Raw genomic sequence first — 21433 nt, forward strand, 5'->3', positions numbered from 1 at the left:
AGCTATAGCGGGAAGTTTAACCTTAACACCCGTAGAGTTTCTCATGTCAGGTTGCTCAGTGGATAGAGTTTTGACGAACGCAGTCTTCTAGTCCTCCGTGTTGCGGTTTGGAACAGGCAGGGCGGTTTGTTGCTCGAAAAAATGTGGTACTAAGCCGAGAACCACCGTGGTCAGGCTCGTGAGCCAAAGGCTTTGGTTGAAGATCCTAATCCCTCTCATGTGTAGGTGTGGGTGACCTGACAGTATCCCAGTCCGAGTACAACTATGAATCTCAAATCGGCTGCCGCGCGGTACTATTTAGCCTGGTTATCTTACTCGTGACATACAACAGGGCGGGTAAGCGAAAAAATGCTACTGCTGACGCCTCCCTTCTTACACTTGCTCGTTTTCCCTCTTCTAACCTACCCCACCCAAATTTAAAAGCCTCCTCCGCAGGTCCCAGCACTAGGACGTGGATCACACTCGTCTGTAGCCTCTGTACGTCCGACTTCAGTACCTACCTTAGAAAACTCGAAGTCTGTTTTCAAACCCCAAAAGCCTGTCTGTCCACTTAGCCACCTTTAGTATTTGCACACCATGACAACGGATAGCTCTTGCTTTTACGCTGAATTTCCTCTGCATTGATTGATCAGAAACAAGGACACAGGACGCAAGTATTGTTATCGAACTGACTGCCCCGTCGCTCTAATCCCGGTTTCAGCTGCGTACCTCCGGTGACACAGGGGCGGATATAGCTGGGTGCAGTGGGTTGGGTGTTGTATTGAGCGATCGAGCAGCGTCTGTAACCGACTAGGTACCCGTTAACGGTTGTTTCTTCGCGGTTCGTTTGGCAATGTCTGTGAACGTCCGTCATGTCCTGTATCTACTGCATCCCCGATGGATTGTAGCTCTGAATCTGCCAAAGACAGTTTCTATGACGCACTAGATGCTCTTTTAAAACGGACCAAAAGTTCAGACATCATTGTGGTCGCTGGTGGCACGAACGCTTAGGTGGGTAGGCTGAGTTTTTGAGGCCTACTTTGATCATCGTTTTGGATTAGACACAACACGCATGGACAAAGGACAACGCCTGCATCAGATAAGTCCCGATCACAGATTTCTCCTCTTGGTATCCATTTCCAGTAGAGTGGAAATCGCTTGAAGTGTAGCCCAACACTGAACCGGCGCCGAATCCAAATAGGCCACACCGCCATCTGTTACCGGTGTCGAGGGTCGATCACTACCTATCTTCTAGGATACCTGCGTGAAATGCGATCATGCACCCGACCGTGGCTGCTTCTCACTACGCTTTTCAAGTCAGTGCAAAGTAGGTACACACTGTTTGGCAGTCGAGAAGGTCATGAACCTAATTCTTTAAATCCTGTCTGCTGATCCAATATCGGATAGTACCAATCACTTGAAATATACAAAAAGAGTAGGTCATGTCGGGAATTCTACCTATGGTGCAACCTAACCGGTTTCCCCCAAACAAGACTGTGGTTTTGCTAGATGCCCGGCGACAGATTCCTTATGGTAGCAGCCACAACCCTAACTGACACCAGGTGAAACTAAGTGTCCGCGCGTTGGGGGAAGCTTGGAAGAGCCGAATGGTCAAAAAATAGAGGAAGCGAAATGCTAGAAACGTCATCAGAGGCCACTTGTTATCGAAAACATCAAGAACGTCTGTGTCGTCGGGTGGAATACGTCGAATAGCAATGCGATCAGCCACTTGCTACTCTCAATCCGGGCGACTGGGATTTGACTGAAACAAATATCGGACAAAACAGTACCCACCGGAGGGCGAATGAACCCATGAGTGTAGTGGATGCTGGGCCAAGGAACTTGAGACAAATCGGGCACGAACTTATTGACCACTGCTCCTGTCTAGGCTTGGGCAACCCGGTAGTACCTCAGCCCTCGAGCTTCCTTCGGGGAGCATGGAGATAGACGTCGAAAGTGTGTTGTTTAAGAACATGCTCACAGACATAAAAAGTAAATGCAAGTGATGGATGTGGAAGCACAAGAGTAGATAAAAAGAGAAGCGTCTCATTCCACCAACAGTTCCAGCCAGACAAGATGAATCCCAGCGTATGTAAGAATGTTTGGTATGGAAACACGCGTGTAAAGAACAACGGCCGAGGAAAGGACAAACAATGCTGAATGCTGAAAACATCACAAACGAAAGATTCAGCTGGGTTCCAGGTGAGTCTCTCGCCAAACTAAATTAGCTTGCAGATGAGTGTATTTCGCCAATTTCGTGCAATTTGGGTTCAAGTGAAACATACGGCTGACGGAAACTCGGGGATTGCGCCTACCTGATGAGCCCCAAGAAGGGCGAAACCGGTCGTGGGCTTATTATTAGTAGCGCACTACGAATTGTGAATGATATCCAAAGCGCGGTTGTGAATGATCTCCAAAGCGCGGTAAGCGCTAGCACAGTCAAGACTTGCGCAACAGGCACAAAGTGTCCGCCATACTGGGTCCGGTGTGAAATTTAATGGCAAAAATGTACACTCAACACCATGTACGCAGAGAGCACACAACTACAAGGAAACACAAGTCAGTGACCGTCGCCTTATGAAGTAATAGCCTTGGCGTGTTGAGGAGAGCAGATCCCTCTATAGGAAATGATCGTCGGTAAGTGGACCAAAGAGTCGACATCACAATCAATTGCAATTGCCTCGTTGGGTTAGGATAAATAGGATGTTAAGTTCAAATGCAACCTCTCCCTAAAATTAAAACGAAGCAACGTGCCATTCAAACATATACAAAATCATTAGACGATTCAGACTCACGATAATGCAGATGAAGGCGAACTAAACGCACGGAGATCAAGCTTACTTAATCCATAATTATGGCGACTATTCGCACTGGAAATTTGCCAAATGAACATGGATTTTCGCAAGACACAAAGACATCGAGTAACTGGAGGCTGTCTAAAACTAGGGTTTTCACAGAAGCCGACACTAGAAAACGAGCAGAGCTGTACCTGAAGACTAACTTGCAAGGAAAAAATTATATTGAAGCTTCGCTGGGAACAGAACACAAGCCAGTATGTACTCTATCCAATAGCGTGTATAAACCAATCTGATCCCATCCAAAATTACATACCAGTCGGGGTAAACGCCAGGGTTGTGACTTCAGTCGAATGCCAGTGCACAAGGTTCCGCTTGATATTGGCAGGATGGACGGGGTAGTAGTCGATCAGTTTTCCCGCATCTACTGCCGTCCGGACAGCTTGCCGCAATCGTTCAAACGACGTCTCTGCTTCTTCCATTAATCCACCATTTTCCAAAGAGTCTCCCAGATCATCCATGACATCAAGGTGATTTTCGTGGTCCAAGTTAGCCGTGATAGAGGCGAGGTTGTACCAAACGAAGATCTCGCCGAAGGAGTTTGCAGTGGCGACAATAAATTCGGTTGGATGGACTGCGACACATGTGAAGGACTTCCGAGAACGATTTGACGTTGACGCGGTTAGAGGATAACTGAAAAGAGGAAATATATGGAGAACTAATAGATTGCGAAGATGGGATGACAACACACATTTAGATATGATATTACTGCAGGAAGTAGGTTGGAAAAATGGATAAAGCCCACAAACGCAATCAATACATGGCCCATTCAAGAACGAATCGAAAAGGCGAACTGGACGCTAGATTGAGTGACTGAAGCGGGAGTTGTGCAGGCATACACGGAAGGTAGAAAGAACGACACAACATGGGTCGGTGGTACGGTAAACAGTAATCAAAAAGGCCAGTCGAGCAAACATGCGCAAATTACGAGGAGAAAAACTCACCACACACTGGTCCCAAACTTTTGCCAGTATAGAAACAGTTTGGTTTCTTGTATGTAAGCCGCCAATTGATTGTCCTATGAACAAAATGTTATGAACAAGGTGACCCAGATACCCTTCCACCAATCGCACAACGGACTGAATGCTTCGAGTTGAAAATTTCACAAGCGTTTTCCCACTGTTCATCATACTGACAAAGAACGTCTGGAAAATTGAATTCAGAACGAGGGAAAAAATCAAACCAACTTGGTACAAGACAACTCACGTCGGCTTTTTTTCTCCAGTACAACAAATGGCGCGGCAAGAAAGCGTATGGGGAGCTTTAAACAATAATGCTGAAGAGCAACGGGAAGAAATAGAACGACCGAACAGGAAACGACTTACTCTAAGTTTTTGTCCCGCAGGTAACGACCACTCAACGATTCGTTTATCAAGACCAGCCGAAAGTAACTGCAAGGGTTATCCACGATTGCTTAGAGACTCACGATTACACTATCGCTTGGATGGAACTGCAGTGCACAAACCGTGTCGGAATGAGCTTGGAGTTTGCGCGTCGCGAGCGTAGGACGAGTAAGCAGGACCACCAGCTTGTCTGCTGCATATATAACCAGACTTTGAGTTTCAATGTGTGGCTACAACGGTGGGACGTACTTTAGTTCCTTGTGATAAAGCGGAGTAGCGTTGGTTACAACAGTTGACTTCCTGATAAATCTGGTGGGTAGGGACATGAGGATGACTCGACTGGAGGGGAGAAAAGCGAAGATTAGGGTTGGCGCACAGAAACGAGGTCACTCGATAGAAGCATGACAGAGAGGATACTGTGAGGTCGAACTGACATCGAGTCCTAAAGAACACTTGGAATCGATTGGCTACTCAATGTAACACTGCTGGAAGATGTTAGGAGGCGGACTTTCACATAGTAGCCCCACAAGCTCCTGAAGATATGCGTACAACAATTGCGCCACGTATAACTCTCTGGAGAGCATACACGGCTATTGGGAAACTGTACGCAATAAATGAAAATCCCAAGTTTACCACACAGAATCAGCGGTCGACAATGCTCGGGGCGAGATGGCCGAAGTGGTTAGAGCGCCAATTTAATGACCGGAAGGTCCGCATAAATGAAATCCCAAGTTTACCACACAGAGAATCAGCGGTCGACAATGCTCGTGTGGCAGCGATGTGATCCGTAGAATACGATCGGTTACTTCTCTGGGTGCTTGACTGGCACGCCTACAGCTGTAGTCTACATAGGAATGATGATAAAGTGAGCCGCCATCAGCACTTGAAAAGTTGTACGTTCGTCCTAAGAATATAATTTATGCTCGTCATCTTCTACGAACTTGCGAACAAGACACCAGTCAAGATGCTGATCTGTTTGTTCAGAGGCTAAAATTCTTGGCCAAAAATTGTGATTTCAAGGTGGCGTTCGCCATTGGCCATCAAAACGAAAGTGTACGCGATGTTCTAATCAACGGACCTCAGTCTACTACCATCAGAGAAAGACTTCTGGCTCACCTCGATGAAGTACATCAATTGGTTAAGTTATTAGAATCGGTCCACAAACAAGCTCAGTTATACTCGCATAACCAGGCGAAATCATTTTCTGCGGCTGCAGCACCTTTACAGACATCTACAGTTACCCCTTCACACTCAAGCCCCTCTGATTCTACACCTTAGCTCTCGTCAATCAATTCCCAGATATGTTATTTTTGCGGTCGTTCCAGATATCCACGGTCAAAATGCCCCGCAAAAGAAGCAGTTTGTAAACCATGTGGCAAAAGAGGCCATTTGCAACGTGCTTGTCAATCCAAATCTGTAAAAAAATGACCCGAATTGCACGATGTCATCTGCCTTATCTTCCTTGTTGACTGCTGCAGCCCCGAACTGCTCTTCCCGCACGGTGACCAGCATAAAGGTGAACGGGATATCGCCTCAGGTCCTCATACACAGGAAGTTCGAGCAGTTATATATCTTCTTTGGTAGTTCGTAAACATGGCTGGAAGACATATGCTAATGATTCTGTGATTACCATTGTATCTACCTCTCTGACGTGTTCAACTAGAGGCTACTGTTACTCATCCATCAATTACAGAGGTACTACTTACAGAAAAATCAAACTATTGGTATTGCCCAATCTATGTGCTGACGTGCTGCAAGGTCCTTAGTCTACATAAAAAAGCTGAAATCACATTCGGTGGAAACCAAGGTCCACTCACTCTCTGCGGTCTCTCAGCTGCTACGGCCGAATCCCCTCCTGTTTTTGATAACCTCTCACTCGATTGCGAGCCTATCGCTACGAAATCACAACGTTACAACCCTGACGAAGAACAGCCCGACTACTGCATGAGATATAATTGAGCCTTCGAATTCTCCCTGGAGGTCTCAAGCACTGGTCACGAAGAATTTAAACCACAAAAGACGCATGGTAGTGGACTAGAGTCAAACCATTAATCGGTTCACATACCTAGACGCGTATCGGTTACCGCGACGAGATAAAATGATCGAAGAAATTTCCCGTCATACCGTCTTTAGCACCTTAGACCTATTGAGCGCTTACCATCAAGTTCCAATCAGTGAGCAAGAGTACGGATTTTGAAGGGTGCGGAGAACTGTTTCAGTTCCGTCGTATTCCTTTCGGTGTTACCAACGGAGTAGCATGTTTCCAACGTACTATGGACTACATAATCAAGTCTGAGAACCTAAGTAGCACCTACGCTTACATCGACAACGTCACTATTTGTGGGACTACCCAAAGTGAGCATGACCAGAACCTCAAATCTTTCTTTGAAGCAATAAGAAAATATGGAATTACCCTTAACTGCAAGAAAAGCATCATAGCAGCCAAACAAATACGCCTTCTGGGCTAAGAAGTTTCTAAAGGAATTATCAAACCAGATCCTGAACGAATGAAACCTATTCGTGAACTCCCTCATCCACATGACGCTAAATCCCAACGAGTTGTTGGTATGTTTGCTTATTATTCGCAATGGATACCACACCTCTCTGACAAAATCAATGAGCCTGACAGAAATAAGACTTTCCCCTTACCGGAGCGTGTGCAACCGTCTTCTTTCCCCTTAAGCGTGTGCAACCGTCTTCGAAAATTTAGAGGAGTTAGAGGACGCTATGGTTGTGACAGTCGACTACAATGCACCATTGGTTGTCGAGACGGACGCCTCAGACAGCCATTGCTGCATCTCTGACTCAGAACGGCCGACCGGTGCCATTCTTTTCTAAAACACTGACACCGAGCGAAAAGAATCACTCTGCTATTGAGAAGGAGGCATACGCCATCGTTGAATCTATCCGTGAATGGAAGCATAATCTCTTCGGGGAGCAATTCAAGCTTATCACTGGCCAGCGGTCAGTTTCCTTTATGTATGGTTTGTCGCAGAAAAGTAAGATTTTAAAAAATGATAAAATACAGCGGTGGAAGATGGAACTCTCCGCTTTTAGCTACGATGTCAGCTACAGATCTGGGAAAGACAATCTGGTTGCTGACAACTTATCGCGTAACCTATGCGCCAATGTGATCGGCAATGATAAATTAAAAGAAATTCACGATTCCTTGTGCCATCCTGGAATTACTCGAATGCACCACTTTGTTCTTTCCAAAAACTTGCCGTTTTCCCTCCAAGATGTCAAGGACATCACCACAAAGTGTACGGTTTGTGCCGTGCCGCCACAGTTTTACAAACCACCTCGCGCTACACCCATCAAAGCGACTCAACGATTTGTACGAATTAGCGTCGATTTTAAATGACCATTGAACAAACTGAACATGTCTTCGCCTCCAACGCTCGGTTGTATGTTCCAATTTCCCGCTTTCCGTTGATCGAAACTGTAGCAGTTGCAACCAATGTGTATATGGTACACGGTTTATAGCCGACAAACGGAATTGAATTGATCGATCTGATCATGAGCACGGAAAACGACACCGTTCTTTATTTCATGCCACCTCAATCATATAACCAGCCACCCCGTTACGAATCAGTTGTGGCCCACAGACACCAGCAACACTCCTCAGGTATCAGTTGTCAAAATCCTGAAAACGGTTCACATCATCTGTCATCTGAGGCCATGCCTCGCAACCACAATATACCACCCCTAATGTGGCATAGTACATGCGACCCTTGACGCCATAAGTGACGCAAGTTAAACAAAGTGATTCTGTCCACTGAGATTCGTGCACGACTTCATCAGACACACTTCCGTCAAAGCTGACACAACTACGGAGGCTTGTAAGACCTTCGAAAATTCCATTGATTCTCTGTGAAGTATAAGAGGTATGCTCTGAGACTGCACGTTTTGAAAACGATCCGGAAGATTTGTGGCACTTCCGAGTACCAATGGCAGCCGAAAGTGATTGTAAGTGTTCTTTAAGAATTCGTAATTAAGTCACCAGTGGACTCAGATATGCTGCAGAGAAAGAAAAGAATTCCAAAACCCTCGACATGAGACTATGCACCAGGCGGAGTGCCAGACACGAATGGATTAATCCAAGTAAGGTAGGAGATAGGCCGTCATAGGAGAATGGACTGACGTTGGTTCGAGCTAATCAGCGACATGACTGAGGTGCGTAAGATGTTCATTCTCAGCACCTGCGGCTTGTTGGTATGGTGCAAAGTTCACCGTATGATGATAACCTCCAGGCTTTTCAGGTGTAACACCCTTTCAGTGCTTAACTGCCATGCCAGCCGAAGAAAGCACGCGCACTGGGATACTGTCAGGTGGCCCAAGCCTAGACAGGGAAAGTCGAGAGGCAGAGGTGGAGTTCGGACCACGGACCTTCTGGTCCAAAAATTCGTGCACTCGCCCCTTTACGGTTGTCACTATATGCTACTAGTGTTCTCCAGGACGCATTTTCGTACCCAAAAACGCCACGGGAAAACCATACGGAATTTCACCACGAATATACTGAGCCATATAGTGGTGACGATTTGTGCACCTCCATAACCTTCAGAGATACGTGCGACACTAACGGAGCCCTCGCACCAAGTTGGTCGATGCGTAATGCCTAATTAATAGTTTCTTTGTCCTCCAGGTTGGGTGGTAGAATGTGTAGTGGCTTGTTCCTCAGAAGGTGCGCTGTCCTGACGGTAAGGCTTCTGTACCAAAGGCTTTGGCTGAGGACTCTAACCGTCTTCTTGTGCAGGTCTTGGTTTCTTGGCAATACCCCGACGCGCGTGCAACCATGGTTCCTACAACCGAAAATTTTGTCAAACCCCATTGGCAGCCGAGTGGTGTTATCATTCGAGTCGCCTTACTTGCTGCCTGTGACATGGCGGGTAAGCAAAAACAGGCAGTTTCTAATGACCCCTTCTTTCTCTTCAACGTGTTTCCGCCTTCCCCGCCACATTAAAAAATTTCCCCTGTAGGCCTGCACAAAACAGGTTGTGGTCAGTTGATGGCTGAAGTAATCGTTCGCTATTGTCCATACGCACCGGGTCCAATCCAAATCGGCCATCTAATTTTAACCTCATATGGTCTGTATCCACAAGCTTGTACATTCAGAGATCCAGCAACCATAACTATTTCTGAGCTTTTAGCCATGGTATTCATGGCCTAATAAGAATTGCCTTTGATGATGTCAGAGCTACAGTCGATGGGGCGTAAGCAAACACAACAAACAGACACTGGTCGGCTTCCCGCTTGTGACATTACTTCATCGACGTTGCTTGGTGCACGGATAGCGGTGAGTGACTTCTATTGTTTGCTGAACATCATCTATTTTTGACCAGTACAAAATGTAACAATAAGGGTTTGCAGCGAGTCACTTGGAGACCATTAGCTGCAAGACAGCTATTTTTCCTAGGTTTAAGCAGTGTCACTGTTCAGCCTGACATCCAGTGCTTGAGTGAGCCTAGCTCGCCATGCCATAAGCCAAATTCCCAGCACTATGTAAAAAGATGGCAATCTCGTCCCAGTATGAACTACCATCTGACGGTGGAGAATTTGGAAGAGGCTCTAGAAGACGATTCTGAAAAATTCGTCTAACATCCGGATCTGCCAGTATTTCAGTGGTCAGGAGATTCTTCCGCACCTTACGCGGCCCCGGAAAACGAACATAGAAGGGAATCCGGACGAGTGCGTGATCAGAATCCACAAATGTGTCTCAAAACGACCGGCAATCAGTTATTGACCCACGCAATCGGTAATTGATGGCAATGTGATCGACTTGAGTCTGCGACAGACACGCCGTTGGAGGACACCATGTGGTCGGAAGCGAGTGAAGAGTGATGGGGCAGTTAGCTCAAACACTGTGCTTGCATCTTGCATACTTATTTCTGATACAGAGCACACATCAATGCCAAGCGAGTCCGGTGCGAGAGCAAGAGCAGTTCGTTGACCTGCTTGCTTCAGAATGCGGATATTGAAGGCCAGACAGGCAGTGCGTCGGACCTTGAATATTGGTTTTGAGATGGCTGAGGATGTCGGTGCCAGATAACGATCTGATGTTACCTGCAAAACCATTGCAGGACGAACGGAGGCGTTGGTAGTAACGTATTTTAGCTTGCCTGCCCTGCTATATGCAGCGAATAAGACAACCTGACTAACTACACCACGCGACGACCGATGTGGCATGTTCACTTGTAAATGTGCAGTTCATGGTTGTAGATGGACTGGAATACTTCCATGGCACCCACACGTAGAAAGGACGATTGGGGTTCCAAACCAAAGCCTTTGGCTCAAAAGCCTGATCGCCAGGCAGCGGCGTTTCATCGGAAATGCAAGCACATTGCCATTTTTACGGAAAAGGTCGTCACATAGTTCCGACCCGCAACATGGAGGGCTAGGAAACTGTTTGTCAGACTTCTAACCGCTGACCAACTCGGTATGAGAGACTGTGAGTGCGGACAGTATAGCTCAGTGGGTCGTCGAGGTGCACAAACCGCCACACCACGGTAAGGTCCACTCTCTTCGTGACGGCCACGTACGCATCAGTTCCTACCAGAGGGTTTTCGGGTTTGCTAGAACTCTTCCAAGGTTTCCATCACGACATCTGTCGGTTCTGGACAACAAACGGTGGTTCGCAACGTACCACCAATTGTTCAAGGTTCAACATATGTGAGCCAATACAGTATATCCACTAAACAGGACGAATAGGATACATTAACGCAAGCCAGAAGCAACTTGTGAAGCGGTCGTCTGGAACGAGAACTATTGTAGGCAACACTATGGATGAAGCACATCCAGGATGGATCCCTTTAGTGAAGCTCATACACTAGACACAATGCATGAGGAAATACCGCAACCGCTATATACTTCAACTACGGTAATTGGACTTATGAAGCCACACCACGTAAGGTCCACTCTCTTCGTGACGGCCACGTACGCATCAGTTCCTACCAGAGGGTTTTCGGGTTTGCTAGAACTCTTCCAAGGTTTCCATCACGACATCTGTCGGTTCTGGACAACAAACGGTGGTTCGCAACGTACCACCAATTGTTCAAGGTTCAACATATGTGAGCCAATACAGTATATCCACTAAACAGGACGAATAGGATACATTAACGCAAGCCAGAAGCAACTTGTGAAGCGGTCGTCTGGAACGAGAACTATTGTAGGCAACACTATGGATGAAGCACATCCAGGATGGATCCCTTTAGTGAAGCTCATACACTAGACACAATGCATGAGGAAATACCGCAACCGCTATATACTTCAACTACGGTAATTGGACTTATGAAAGCAGGCCACGACACCAAGTATCGTCCTTAAGAAAGTACCAGTTAAGTATACACGACACCGCCAACGAAGCAAGTCACCGGCCTTCGTCTTGATGGAAGAAAACGGGGAACCCATGAGTGACAATACTGATATCTGAAGCTTACGGAGAACACCATGCTGGCGGGTTTCTATTCTGCCCCAGCGGCTTAATCGCACAAAACCTTGGCAGGACGGAATCACGAACGGCCTCCTACTACCTCGAGACTTACGGAGAAGGATATTCCTGAGCTCTTGGACAGCAAAAAAACAGTTCAGATTCAAAGATCCTGAGGGAACCATCACCCAGATTGGCCAAACACTTCTCCCTGATAGTAATTCAGTCGTCTGACGAAAGAGATCTTCTGTGTACTTGGAAGGAAGTGACTGTCACGCCAATCTACAGGTCCGGTGACCGGTTGTTGCTCGGCAGCTACAGAACTATTAGACTCGCTAGCACATTACTCAAGATGATGGGACAGATCTTGAAGCGGGCTATCAATAATTCGGTTCCGCTCACGTAACACGGATTCCTCCAAAACAATTCTTGCAAGACAAACATGCTCGGGTTCACAGACGCAAGCCAAAGATGAAAGACCCATATACGGTGTCGTTTTTTTAATTTATCTAAAACATTCGATCAAGGTCCATAAAATTTACCGCTGGATTGATGTCTTTCGTTCAAGCGGAACATTCCGAGTAAAAGTCGGATCAATCCAACCTTTTTCCGCACCGGTCCCATTGGAATCCCTCAAGGCTCCGTCTTAGGACCATCCCTCCTTCCGTCAACACAACGGCGCTCACAATGAGCTTCCAAGTCCGTGTCTGCCTTTTACGGGTGAACTGAAATCTGGGTTCCCAAACCAGCGCACTTGAAAAGGACCACCGCAAAGCAGTGGTCACTGAGTCGGCACCTTCCGCTGGAGAAAAATATGTCCATAATTCATTCGCATGGACTCGGAAAACGCCTTTGCATGCATGGTCAGAATACACCGAAGGGCACTAGGATGCTATGTAACAGTAAGGATTTAGGCAACCGGTTAAGTATGTCTACTTTTTGCGGACGACTTGAAATGCTGGAGTTCCATGCCAGTGCCCTTCAAGTGAATGTAGACGCTGCGAAGCAGTGGTCGTTGGACTGGCACCTTCCTCTGAATGACAAAAAGTATGTCTGTGTCATTTGGAAGAGACTCGGCGAACGCCTTTGTCGCACTGATGAGGATAGACCAGAAGACGGCAGGAGGGAGATGCCAAAAAGGATTTCGGTATCTGGCTCTCTTCAAACATATAATACTCACTGCACCATGAGAAATCGACCCAAAAGGCATTCGCCGTTCTACGGGTGATTCAATGCACCTTCCCCTGTATTACTCGCATGAACTTCAAAATATTCCATGGGGCCTACGTCAGATCGCTTCTTGAATATGTCAACCAAGTTGTTTACTCGGGATGCATGAAAGCTGTGACCTTCATTGAGCGTGTCAAGCAAACTGCTACGAAAATGGTTGTCAGCCTTAAATACGTGAACCATGATGCGCGTCTCGTGGTGTTTGACCCTTCCCCTAGAATATGGTCGCCTCCGAGGGGACCTGTTTGAACGAGAGTTGGTCACTGTTGACACAGACACGGCGCGGACCTGAAAAGAAGATTCTGAAGCTCAGAGTGCGCACTTTCATTGTGGAAAATTTCTCCTCATTTTGGGTGGTTGCTATGTGGAATAACCTTTCTCTGACGGTTGTCCACGCTCCATCCAGAACCCAGTTCAAAGCACTATTGGGCACTTTTATGCGAGTCTACGCGCTGGCAAGCTTACTGTCCTGCTCTGAGAACTCAAACAGCAGTGCTACGCTTTTTCACTTATGCCTTCCAGGTGAACGGCAGCCGCCGCACAACAAGAACAAAACCGACCCGGGAAAGTTGGGCGAAAGCCACGATCCTGTGTGTCAATCCGTGAATCCCATAATACCTCCGAGAATGTCCTCACTCCATCAATAAAAATGTCCTTAAAGGAATTTTTGTTTTGGATGATTCAGTGAATCTTCTCTCGCAGTATTCGCATGGATATTACTACAATGCCTTCGTCAGACAGCTTCTTCAATACGCCAACCAAGTTGTCCACCCGACGCAAAATGATCCTCATGGAGCGTGCCCAACGGGGTGGTACGAAGACAGTTGCCGGCCTAAAATCCGTTGATTTGGGGGACACACCTGGGAATCCTTGAACCATTTGCTGTGGAGTATCGTAGCTGACACACCATGCTTGTCTAGGATGCGGTAGATCGATTTCCCACCGTCCGTCCCACTAATATAGGGCGAAGACGCTGGGAAATTTTCAAGATTAGAGCGCGCACTTTCATCGTACAGCGTTTTTTCGTTTCAATACGTGGAAAAACCTTCATTCAACGGTTGTCTACCTGCGCCTAGGGCCCTGTTCGAATCACTTCCATATGCTATTCATGCGAGTCTTCGCGCAGGCGACCCCACTGGCCAACGCTGAGAAAATATATCGTCATGCTGCTTGGAGGCCTGAATTCAAAAAGGGGATTTCTATTTCCGGGGAATGTACCACCAGCACCAACCGAACTCCACGCCGGTTGCACGAGTTCACGGCGAACCAGCTACGGACAGGAAGGAACGAGCTTATTGGTCAGAAATTAGGCCAATCATAATCGTGCAAGCTGTTGTGACGTGGGGACGGGTGATTGTTCAGTGATATCTCGATGAATAAATCAGTGATGTTAATTGACAGATTCACCGCACATCACTTGAAGGGCGAATACCCTGATATCAGACCCTGAGGTTATTTAGCCATTTTGAGGCAGATCCTGTGCACGCGCGACTGTCTTACGTGCAAGACTGCTTTGATTATTTGGTTTGCGCTTTTATAGTCAAAAAGAATCATGTGTTGTGGACGAGTATCCGTTATCGAGGTTTGTATATTTTGTGAATTTTTCTCCTGCATCAATGGTGCCGCATAAAATCCAAGCTCCGACTTTGATTTACCCTCTCAGATGTTCTGGCAATACCCGTCACCCGGAGAAAATGTTTGGTTGCAACAAATCCTCATATATGTTTCCCTGAAACCCACAGATTGCGCGGCTCCAGTGCATCTCAGACGTCATAAATTTTGGCGGAATACACGCAAGTTACCTTTTCAAGTGAACCTTTTTAAAGCAACTAATCTACGGCACTTTTGTACATGCTCTACCCTTCTCTAATCGAAGATGGAACGATTTCCGGTCGTCCAGTAATCATGCTGTTGTGAAAATTAGGCAGTTTTTTTCCATGTGTAAACTGATAAGCTTGCTCGAGTAGATTACGGACGAACAATATCAGGTGAGAAATATTAGCTATGGATAAACTGGTGGCACAAAAGCAAGGGGACACAGTTGTGTTCGGTTGTAATGTAATGGTGTGCTTTTTGCACACATGAAACTGTCAGAAAGTACCTACCCTAGGATATCTGTTTTCTGTTATGGATGCTCTTCAACAACCGCCGGCATGTCCGTACGGCACGCCTGAACGGCGCTGCGCAATGGGTTTTGCTTTCACCGGTTTACTAGTAGCAACTATTTCGCCTAAACTTTGAAGTGCTGTGCCGCGAGGTTGTCCGGTTCGTCCCTTGCTTTGCGGCCTACTGGCATTTTGTTACTATTAAGTGGGGTGTCCTTGCACAATCCGGGATAACTTGCTTTGAAGGGTGACCAAGAGCCATCTCGGTACAGTGGGCTGTCGTCTGAAAAAGTAATTTCACCATTCTGGTAGCTTCAAATAATCGATACGTATGTTCCAGCCCGCTGATTGGCTAATTACAAATATGAGGATGTGTCACTATGACCGAAGAAAAGCCCCAAAGTGCGATGGTCACATTCCAAACGTAGTCTTTGGTATGATCACGTACCCATCTTCCCAAGGCTTGACGCACCAGGGGCCACAACAATCAACAGGCGGATTTGGCGTTCGGACTGATGTGACCAAGGGTACTGTATGACTGCGAGATTAAATGATCTTTTGCTCCCTAATGAAGTCTCATGTTTCTTGCAGCTCAAACATCAGTAGACCAAAGAAAAATGGAAATACTGAAAGGATTCCCCACTCGCTTCATGATATTATTAGCTCAGCGAACACCACCCGCTCAACAATTCCTAAACGGCCCTACCAAACCGTATGTTATCATCAAAATGACTATCAGCATCCAACTGTTATACCAATTTAGCTTGATCCTTGCCGTATTTTGATTCAAAATGAATGTGTGCTTGCCGACCACACGAGTGGGCCAACTTCTTTTGACAGTTCGCTGCCGCTTAATGTAAACTTGTTTCTAATGGGGCATTAGCAAGCAATTTTCCATGGGGAAGCACGACCTATTTTTGTAGATGATATGAATGATTTGTATTCAACAATTATTACCTGCTCCCAGATTCCTTGGCCAGTGAATGTGTAATCGTGTCGGACACTGAAACCCGCATCCGTCCGTTCGGATAAATCAGCGGCAAATAAAATCTATTTACAGCGGTCAGTCATCTACAGCCTTTGCGTCAGCGAGCGTGTTGTAGCTTGTTGAAAACGCCGCACAAACATCTGCAAAACACGTTCACTTTTGGCGAATCGCGCGATACAGTATGGTGGAATATCTGATTTTATTAGTCTTTTTATTCGAATTATTGTTGTTAAGTTCAGCAATTTCTCTACCATATCAATTCACGAGAAGCAAGATGAAAAAGAAACATCGTTGGGCACAGGCCTCTATAGCTTTCAAGCTATAAAGCAGTCATATTTGCGTTTTGTGCAGAAACAAACAACTCCAGCTGCCAGATATTTTATCCGGCCGGCAAGAAAGCCAGGCCAGTAAAACAGCTTAGTCATTTTGAAGAAGCAAAAACCAAAAAATCACTGGAAGAGGCAAGTCACTGGGGCAAATAAAATGGTTACGTGAGTAAAATGGAGATCTTCAGAGCCAGTGAATTGTGACTAAACGGCGACGAATCGTCAGTGTGAACCGCCATGTAGGGGCGCCCTACAGTTTTATGTATATGTGTGTGTGAATGAGCGTGGTGTGGAAGCAAACAAGTATTACATTATTAGCGCATCTTCAGACCAAGCGTTTGATACGCGTGCACTGAGCGTGATCAGAGGGCGCAGAACGGTTCTGAACAGCAAGAAAATAGACCTTCCGTTTGAATGAGGTTTAGTCGAATCCAGTCAAAACAGAGCACCAGAAATTAAATAGAGCTGACAAACTTCAGGAATGAAACCTGACTTGTAGGAAAAAGTTGGCTGGATACAAAGGCTTAAGGCCAAATGTAAGGAAATACATCCAGGCCGGTGGAGATGGGCCGCACGACAATTACGATGACAGGCGCTAGACACTTAATGCAAAGAAACTACGCTTCAGAGAACAGGTCTAGGTGTGTTCTCATGAAATGAACGTCTGAATAGAAGATAGATAAAATGGTGATTTATGGGCGAGAACACTTGGGAAGGTAGTTGTCTCACATGTGGGTTAACGTTAGGGTGCTCGAGCTGGTGAGTGTACATGCTGGGACTTTTGGACATTTGGGTCGATAGCGAAAATTAGAAATGCTTAGGGCCTTGTTTAAAAAGTGCACAGTGTAAGTTTTGACGCGAAAAGGTGCTCAGCTTCTCAATAGAAAGTCAGAAATCGATGGATTTTTGAAATCCTATGTGATATGTTATAGCACGTACATGGGAAAGGAGGTTGTTCTATGGTCTGGAATACAAGCAAGGGAACAATTTTGTCTGAAGACGGTTCGACAGGTCCAGAATCGGAGTAAAAATCGAGATTTGTGGATATTATAGGGAGTACAGGAAGCGAATTCAGCACAGCAGTCAGCTATGTGAGCCTGTCGGTAAATCAGGCGATGCAAAAGGCCTAGGTTCAACATAATGTGCCTCAGCCATAACGGGTCAATCCCAAATGATAAACAGAGAATAGGATACGGAAGTGTGGATGACGCCGGAAACAAGGACATAGTAAACGAGTGCTGCGCGTTGGCCATAGCAGTTCAGTATGCCTGCGAATACTTTGGGGCTAATTCAGAGCTGGATTCAAGAATGGGCCTTACAAATTTTTAAAAGATTACACTTGAACATGATTCATTGCGGAAGGATCGGCAAATTTAAACAAAAAGCACACGACCTTTAGCCCATCTGTATCTTTCACGTTGGTTAGAAATAAATTTACATGAATAACTAAGGCCTGGGATTTCGCTTTTGGAAGTGTGGTAATCGAGTGTCCACTAAGAATAAGCATCCCAAGAGGAATCCGGAATCGATGTTAGAGGATTTGGCATTTCGGAATGGCGAAAGTAAGACAGGAGTTAGAGGATCAGCGGGATAAAGAATACAAATCAGACTGAATGTTAACAAGCGCAGAAACAGAGTTACTGGCCTCAAACTAGTAGGCCATCTTAATATGATCAGCGAATGAAAAAGGGGTTCATGGATGATCGAACTGGTGTCATTATTATTGTACAGCAAAGAACAGTAGGGGGCCAAGCACACTAACCTGAATAACTTTGCCAGCGGATGTGATGAGGAGAGACACCTGCCCTGGCGAAAAGAGAGGTGAGAAGTGAACGATCGCAGTAGCGGGCCACCAATCCCCGTAGATCGTAGTTTGTTGAAGAGTGCACCGTAAAGAACTTGGTCAGATGCCTTGAGAATATCAACATAGATAAGAATAATACGCAAAGTTGGTGTAAGAAATCAACCTGGTATATATTTTCTGACCGCCGTGCTATAGACCCACACTATCGATTGTAAAGGACCTTGGTAGTGAGCGGGTAAACTATAACTGGGACTTTAATAAAACGCTCTTGAGTGTGGGAAAGTGGCTGAACGTGAGTTATAGTGTAGAACAATCGTAGAGTGCTTTCACTGGCTTAGGGCTGTGCCAGTGATAAGGGAGATATTGAAGTGATTAAGGATGAGGATGGAGATGTCCGAGGCACCAGCTTTTAAGATAAGCGAAGGGATACCATCAGGGCCTGGGAATTTGGAGTCTCTAAGGCGGACGTGAGACGAAGTTATGTGAGACAAGGTAGTTGAGAGTGTGCAGATGGTAGGGCTTGTCTCGTCAGCAGATGTGGCCACTTCGTAACCAGGTAGAGAGCAGTGTGCAGATAAGGTCACTACGGATGGAACCTTGCAGCTGGTGAAGTTAGAGTTAAGGAATTCCGCGATTTCAGCAGGGTTGGACAGAGGCTTCCCATCAGCGACCACAATATTCGGAATTGCAGATGAAGTTGAGAAGCAGCGCCTGTAAATTAGGTGCTTTCAGCATCTTACATTGAAGAAAATGGGCTACGGAGGTAGATCCCTCGCAGTTTTCAAGAGCGAGTTTGATGGTGGTAACCTGAGTCGTAAGTTTGTTAATTAGATAAGGAGAGACGGATCATGGGATTTACGGAAGGGTCTACGATACTTCCTTAATGTTTAGCCTACAACGGACAATATTGTTGCTGAATGGCGACCAGAAGCTCGTATGGAAGCCACTGGACATAATTGTGCTGCTAGGCTGCCGCAAAAGATGTTGGCCACGCTTTGCGTGTATTGGGAGCGAAAGAACTCGTCTCAGTTTTTGTGGCGAAACGAGAATGCAAAGGCTCCAAGAAGGGTAGGGGAACGGATGAAAGAGCTTAAGGGGGGAGTAGATGGTTGATTACTCGTCCAGCTGCAGGCGACAATACAGTGGTTGCTATCAGGGAACTTTGGGCTAACTGCAGCGGTAGGACACAGATGGCCATTGACAGAGACAATGTTCAGGGTGTGAGCACCGCATTCATGTCAGCCGACTGAGTCTTTAAATTAGTCGGACCTCATGCCTTTTCTTCCCTACAAGTTGCAAAAGAAACATTATTATTATTTAATCGAGTACCTCCCACTTTTCATGACATTGTTCCCTTTTCGCGCAATCCCCACTACCCGCAAATCCCCCTATCATACCCCAGCCTGACTGTAAACGCCTGATCATGCCAGACGGTATGCCGTCCACAAGTTGGGAATATACATTATTATTATCATTATTATTATTATTATTGGTTGCTTTACAAGCTGGGACCAGCCTTCGACATCAAGTTGGAAAAGAAGAGGCGAAAGGCGTAAAGGGGAGTTTTGTTGAGTCCAGGCGATCTCAGGAAGGTTGAGTTCATCAAAGATTCATTGGTTTGGGTGAGGTAGAGATTGGGTGTGGGATAGAAGCGTGGGTAGAACCAGTGGAACGTGGAAGGGTATGTATAAGCACCCGAAGATGAACGGTGGATTAGCCCGACAGACAGAAAGCCAGAGTCTTGAGTGTCTGGTGGTAGTGAATCGTCAATAGTGGAAACTCCCATTTTAGTTCTGGAGTATATGAAGCAGCCACCACCACGGAGGTGGGAACGACCAGAACAGAATATAGTGTATACTGGAAGTAAGGCAAGGGCATCAGGCGTTCTAGGGGAAGGTCACGTCTTAGTGATGCATATGAAAGTTGGACAAGCTATAGTGGAGGTAATTGGATGTTGTGTAATTTAGGCAATAGAAAGTGGGTGTTGATTAGAAGGACGAAAATATTATCAGCGGGTAGGTGTGATGGCTGGTAAGAACTTCGTAAGACCAGCGGGTCGTATATAATGGATTGAAGACAGGTAAAGCAGGAGTTTCCAAGTTGGGGGGCGAAATAGGACCAGGGAAAGATGTGTGAGAGTAGCATGCAGGACCGTACCGTGATGGGTACGGAGATAGCGTCTCAATGTCGGTGCAGACAGTAGGGCTCCGTGGACAAAAAACTACAGCCTGGGTCCATTAGTCATTTGTAACAGTGTAATCAACATCATCAGAGGATGGTACCATGTGTGGCGATTGAACAGAAGTAGCGGAATTTAAGTCAAGCAGGGTGGATGGGCAGGTGCAGTGATAATAATAAAAATAATAATAATAATAGAAAGGGGACATGGGAGATTAAGGCAGGGTCATTGGGAAGGCAGGAGGATCTGTCTTGTAGTGCCTTCAGCACCGAATCGTAGGAAGAGGAGGGTACGGATAGCCAAACTGGGCTGATTGAAAATGAAATAAGAGGCCTGTGGTAAAGATGCAAAATAAGGAGTGGAGACAGTGTGCAGTGCGGAATTTAGTGGTGCAGTCAAACTCTGTAAGGGGAGTGGATCCATTGGGAACGGGAAACTTCTGCATTGTTTGTAGTGGAGGGAGGCTTGGAATCGGTAGACGAGGTACAGTTGAAGGCCGTGGAGGGGGGGTACTAGAGGGGCGGTACTTGATAGGGACTAGGATTAAGTGCTGATTGTTGTGGTTTACAGATCTTGCCAAGGAAGTAAGTTGCGTAGTCTGAGGTGCCAGAGATGGGCTTATATGGGATTCTGTGCATAGTCAGGTTTGTAGAAGGGCAAAAAGCAGCAAGTAGGGGAGTTAGTTCGGGAAGTGTTAAGAAACGAGTCCTGGACAGCAGGTACTTGAGCCCCAGGAAGTGCATGTAACCACTTGGTCTGAGGCGACCCGTGTGTTCTACAATTCGATCAGAGAATACCTCATTCTATAAAAAGTGCTTTCCAAACTATTGTTGCAGTTATAAAAGGGTTTCACCCGAACGGTATTATGCCGCAGTGTAGAATGTCATTGTTAAGTATCCCGATACGGAACTTTGAGTGACGCGTAGGTTCAACAATCCCGAATACCAAAAGGAAGAATTGGGTTCGTAATTCTACGGTACTATTACACAAAGGGTAAGCAAATGTGTGCAACAAACCTCAATTGTTCACGTTCGTGGCATTAACACGTTCACAAGTCTGTCACTGACCGGCACAGTGCAGTGTCAACGTCCGCACGCCAAACAACGGCGAGCGGAATGATGGCTCAGAAGCGTGGGGTGTAGTCGCTCGTTCCGACGACGGTCGCGGGATTCTCATTGGACGTGTGCTCACCGGGGGT

At 46.3% G+C, this 21433-nt stretch overlaps 1 protein-coding gene across 1 annotated transcript in view; it reads right to left on the reverse strand.

The window, feature by feature from the left end:
• T265_06631 (hypothetical protein) overlaps nt 1-4080 on the reverse strand; it is a gene marked incomplete at both ends in the record, with an annotated part of 19276 nt that extends 15196 nt beyond the window's left edge. The window contains 3 exons of the mRNA XM_009171944.1: nt 3091-3467; nt 3779-3979; nt 4041-4080. Coding sequence (XP_009170208.1) covers nt 3091-3295 — 205 coding nt within the window. The remainder of the gene's footprint in view (nt 1-3090; nt 3468-3778; nt 3980-4040) is intronic.
• Between the last annotated feature and the right edge of the window lie 17353 nt (nt 4081-21433).

The sequence above is a fragment of the Opisthorchis viverrini genome, assembly GCF_000715545.1.
Source record: "Opisthorchis viverrini unplaced genomic scaffold opera_v5_140, whole genome shotgun sequence".
Taxonomy (NCBI): domain Eukaryota; kingdom Metazoa; phylum Platyhelminthes; class Trematoda; order Opisthorchiida; family Opisthorchiidae; genus Opisthorchis; species Opisthorchis viverrini.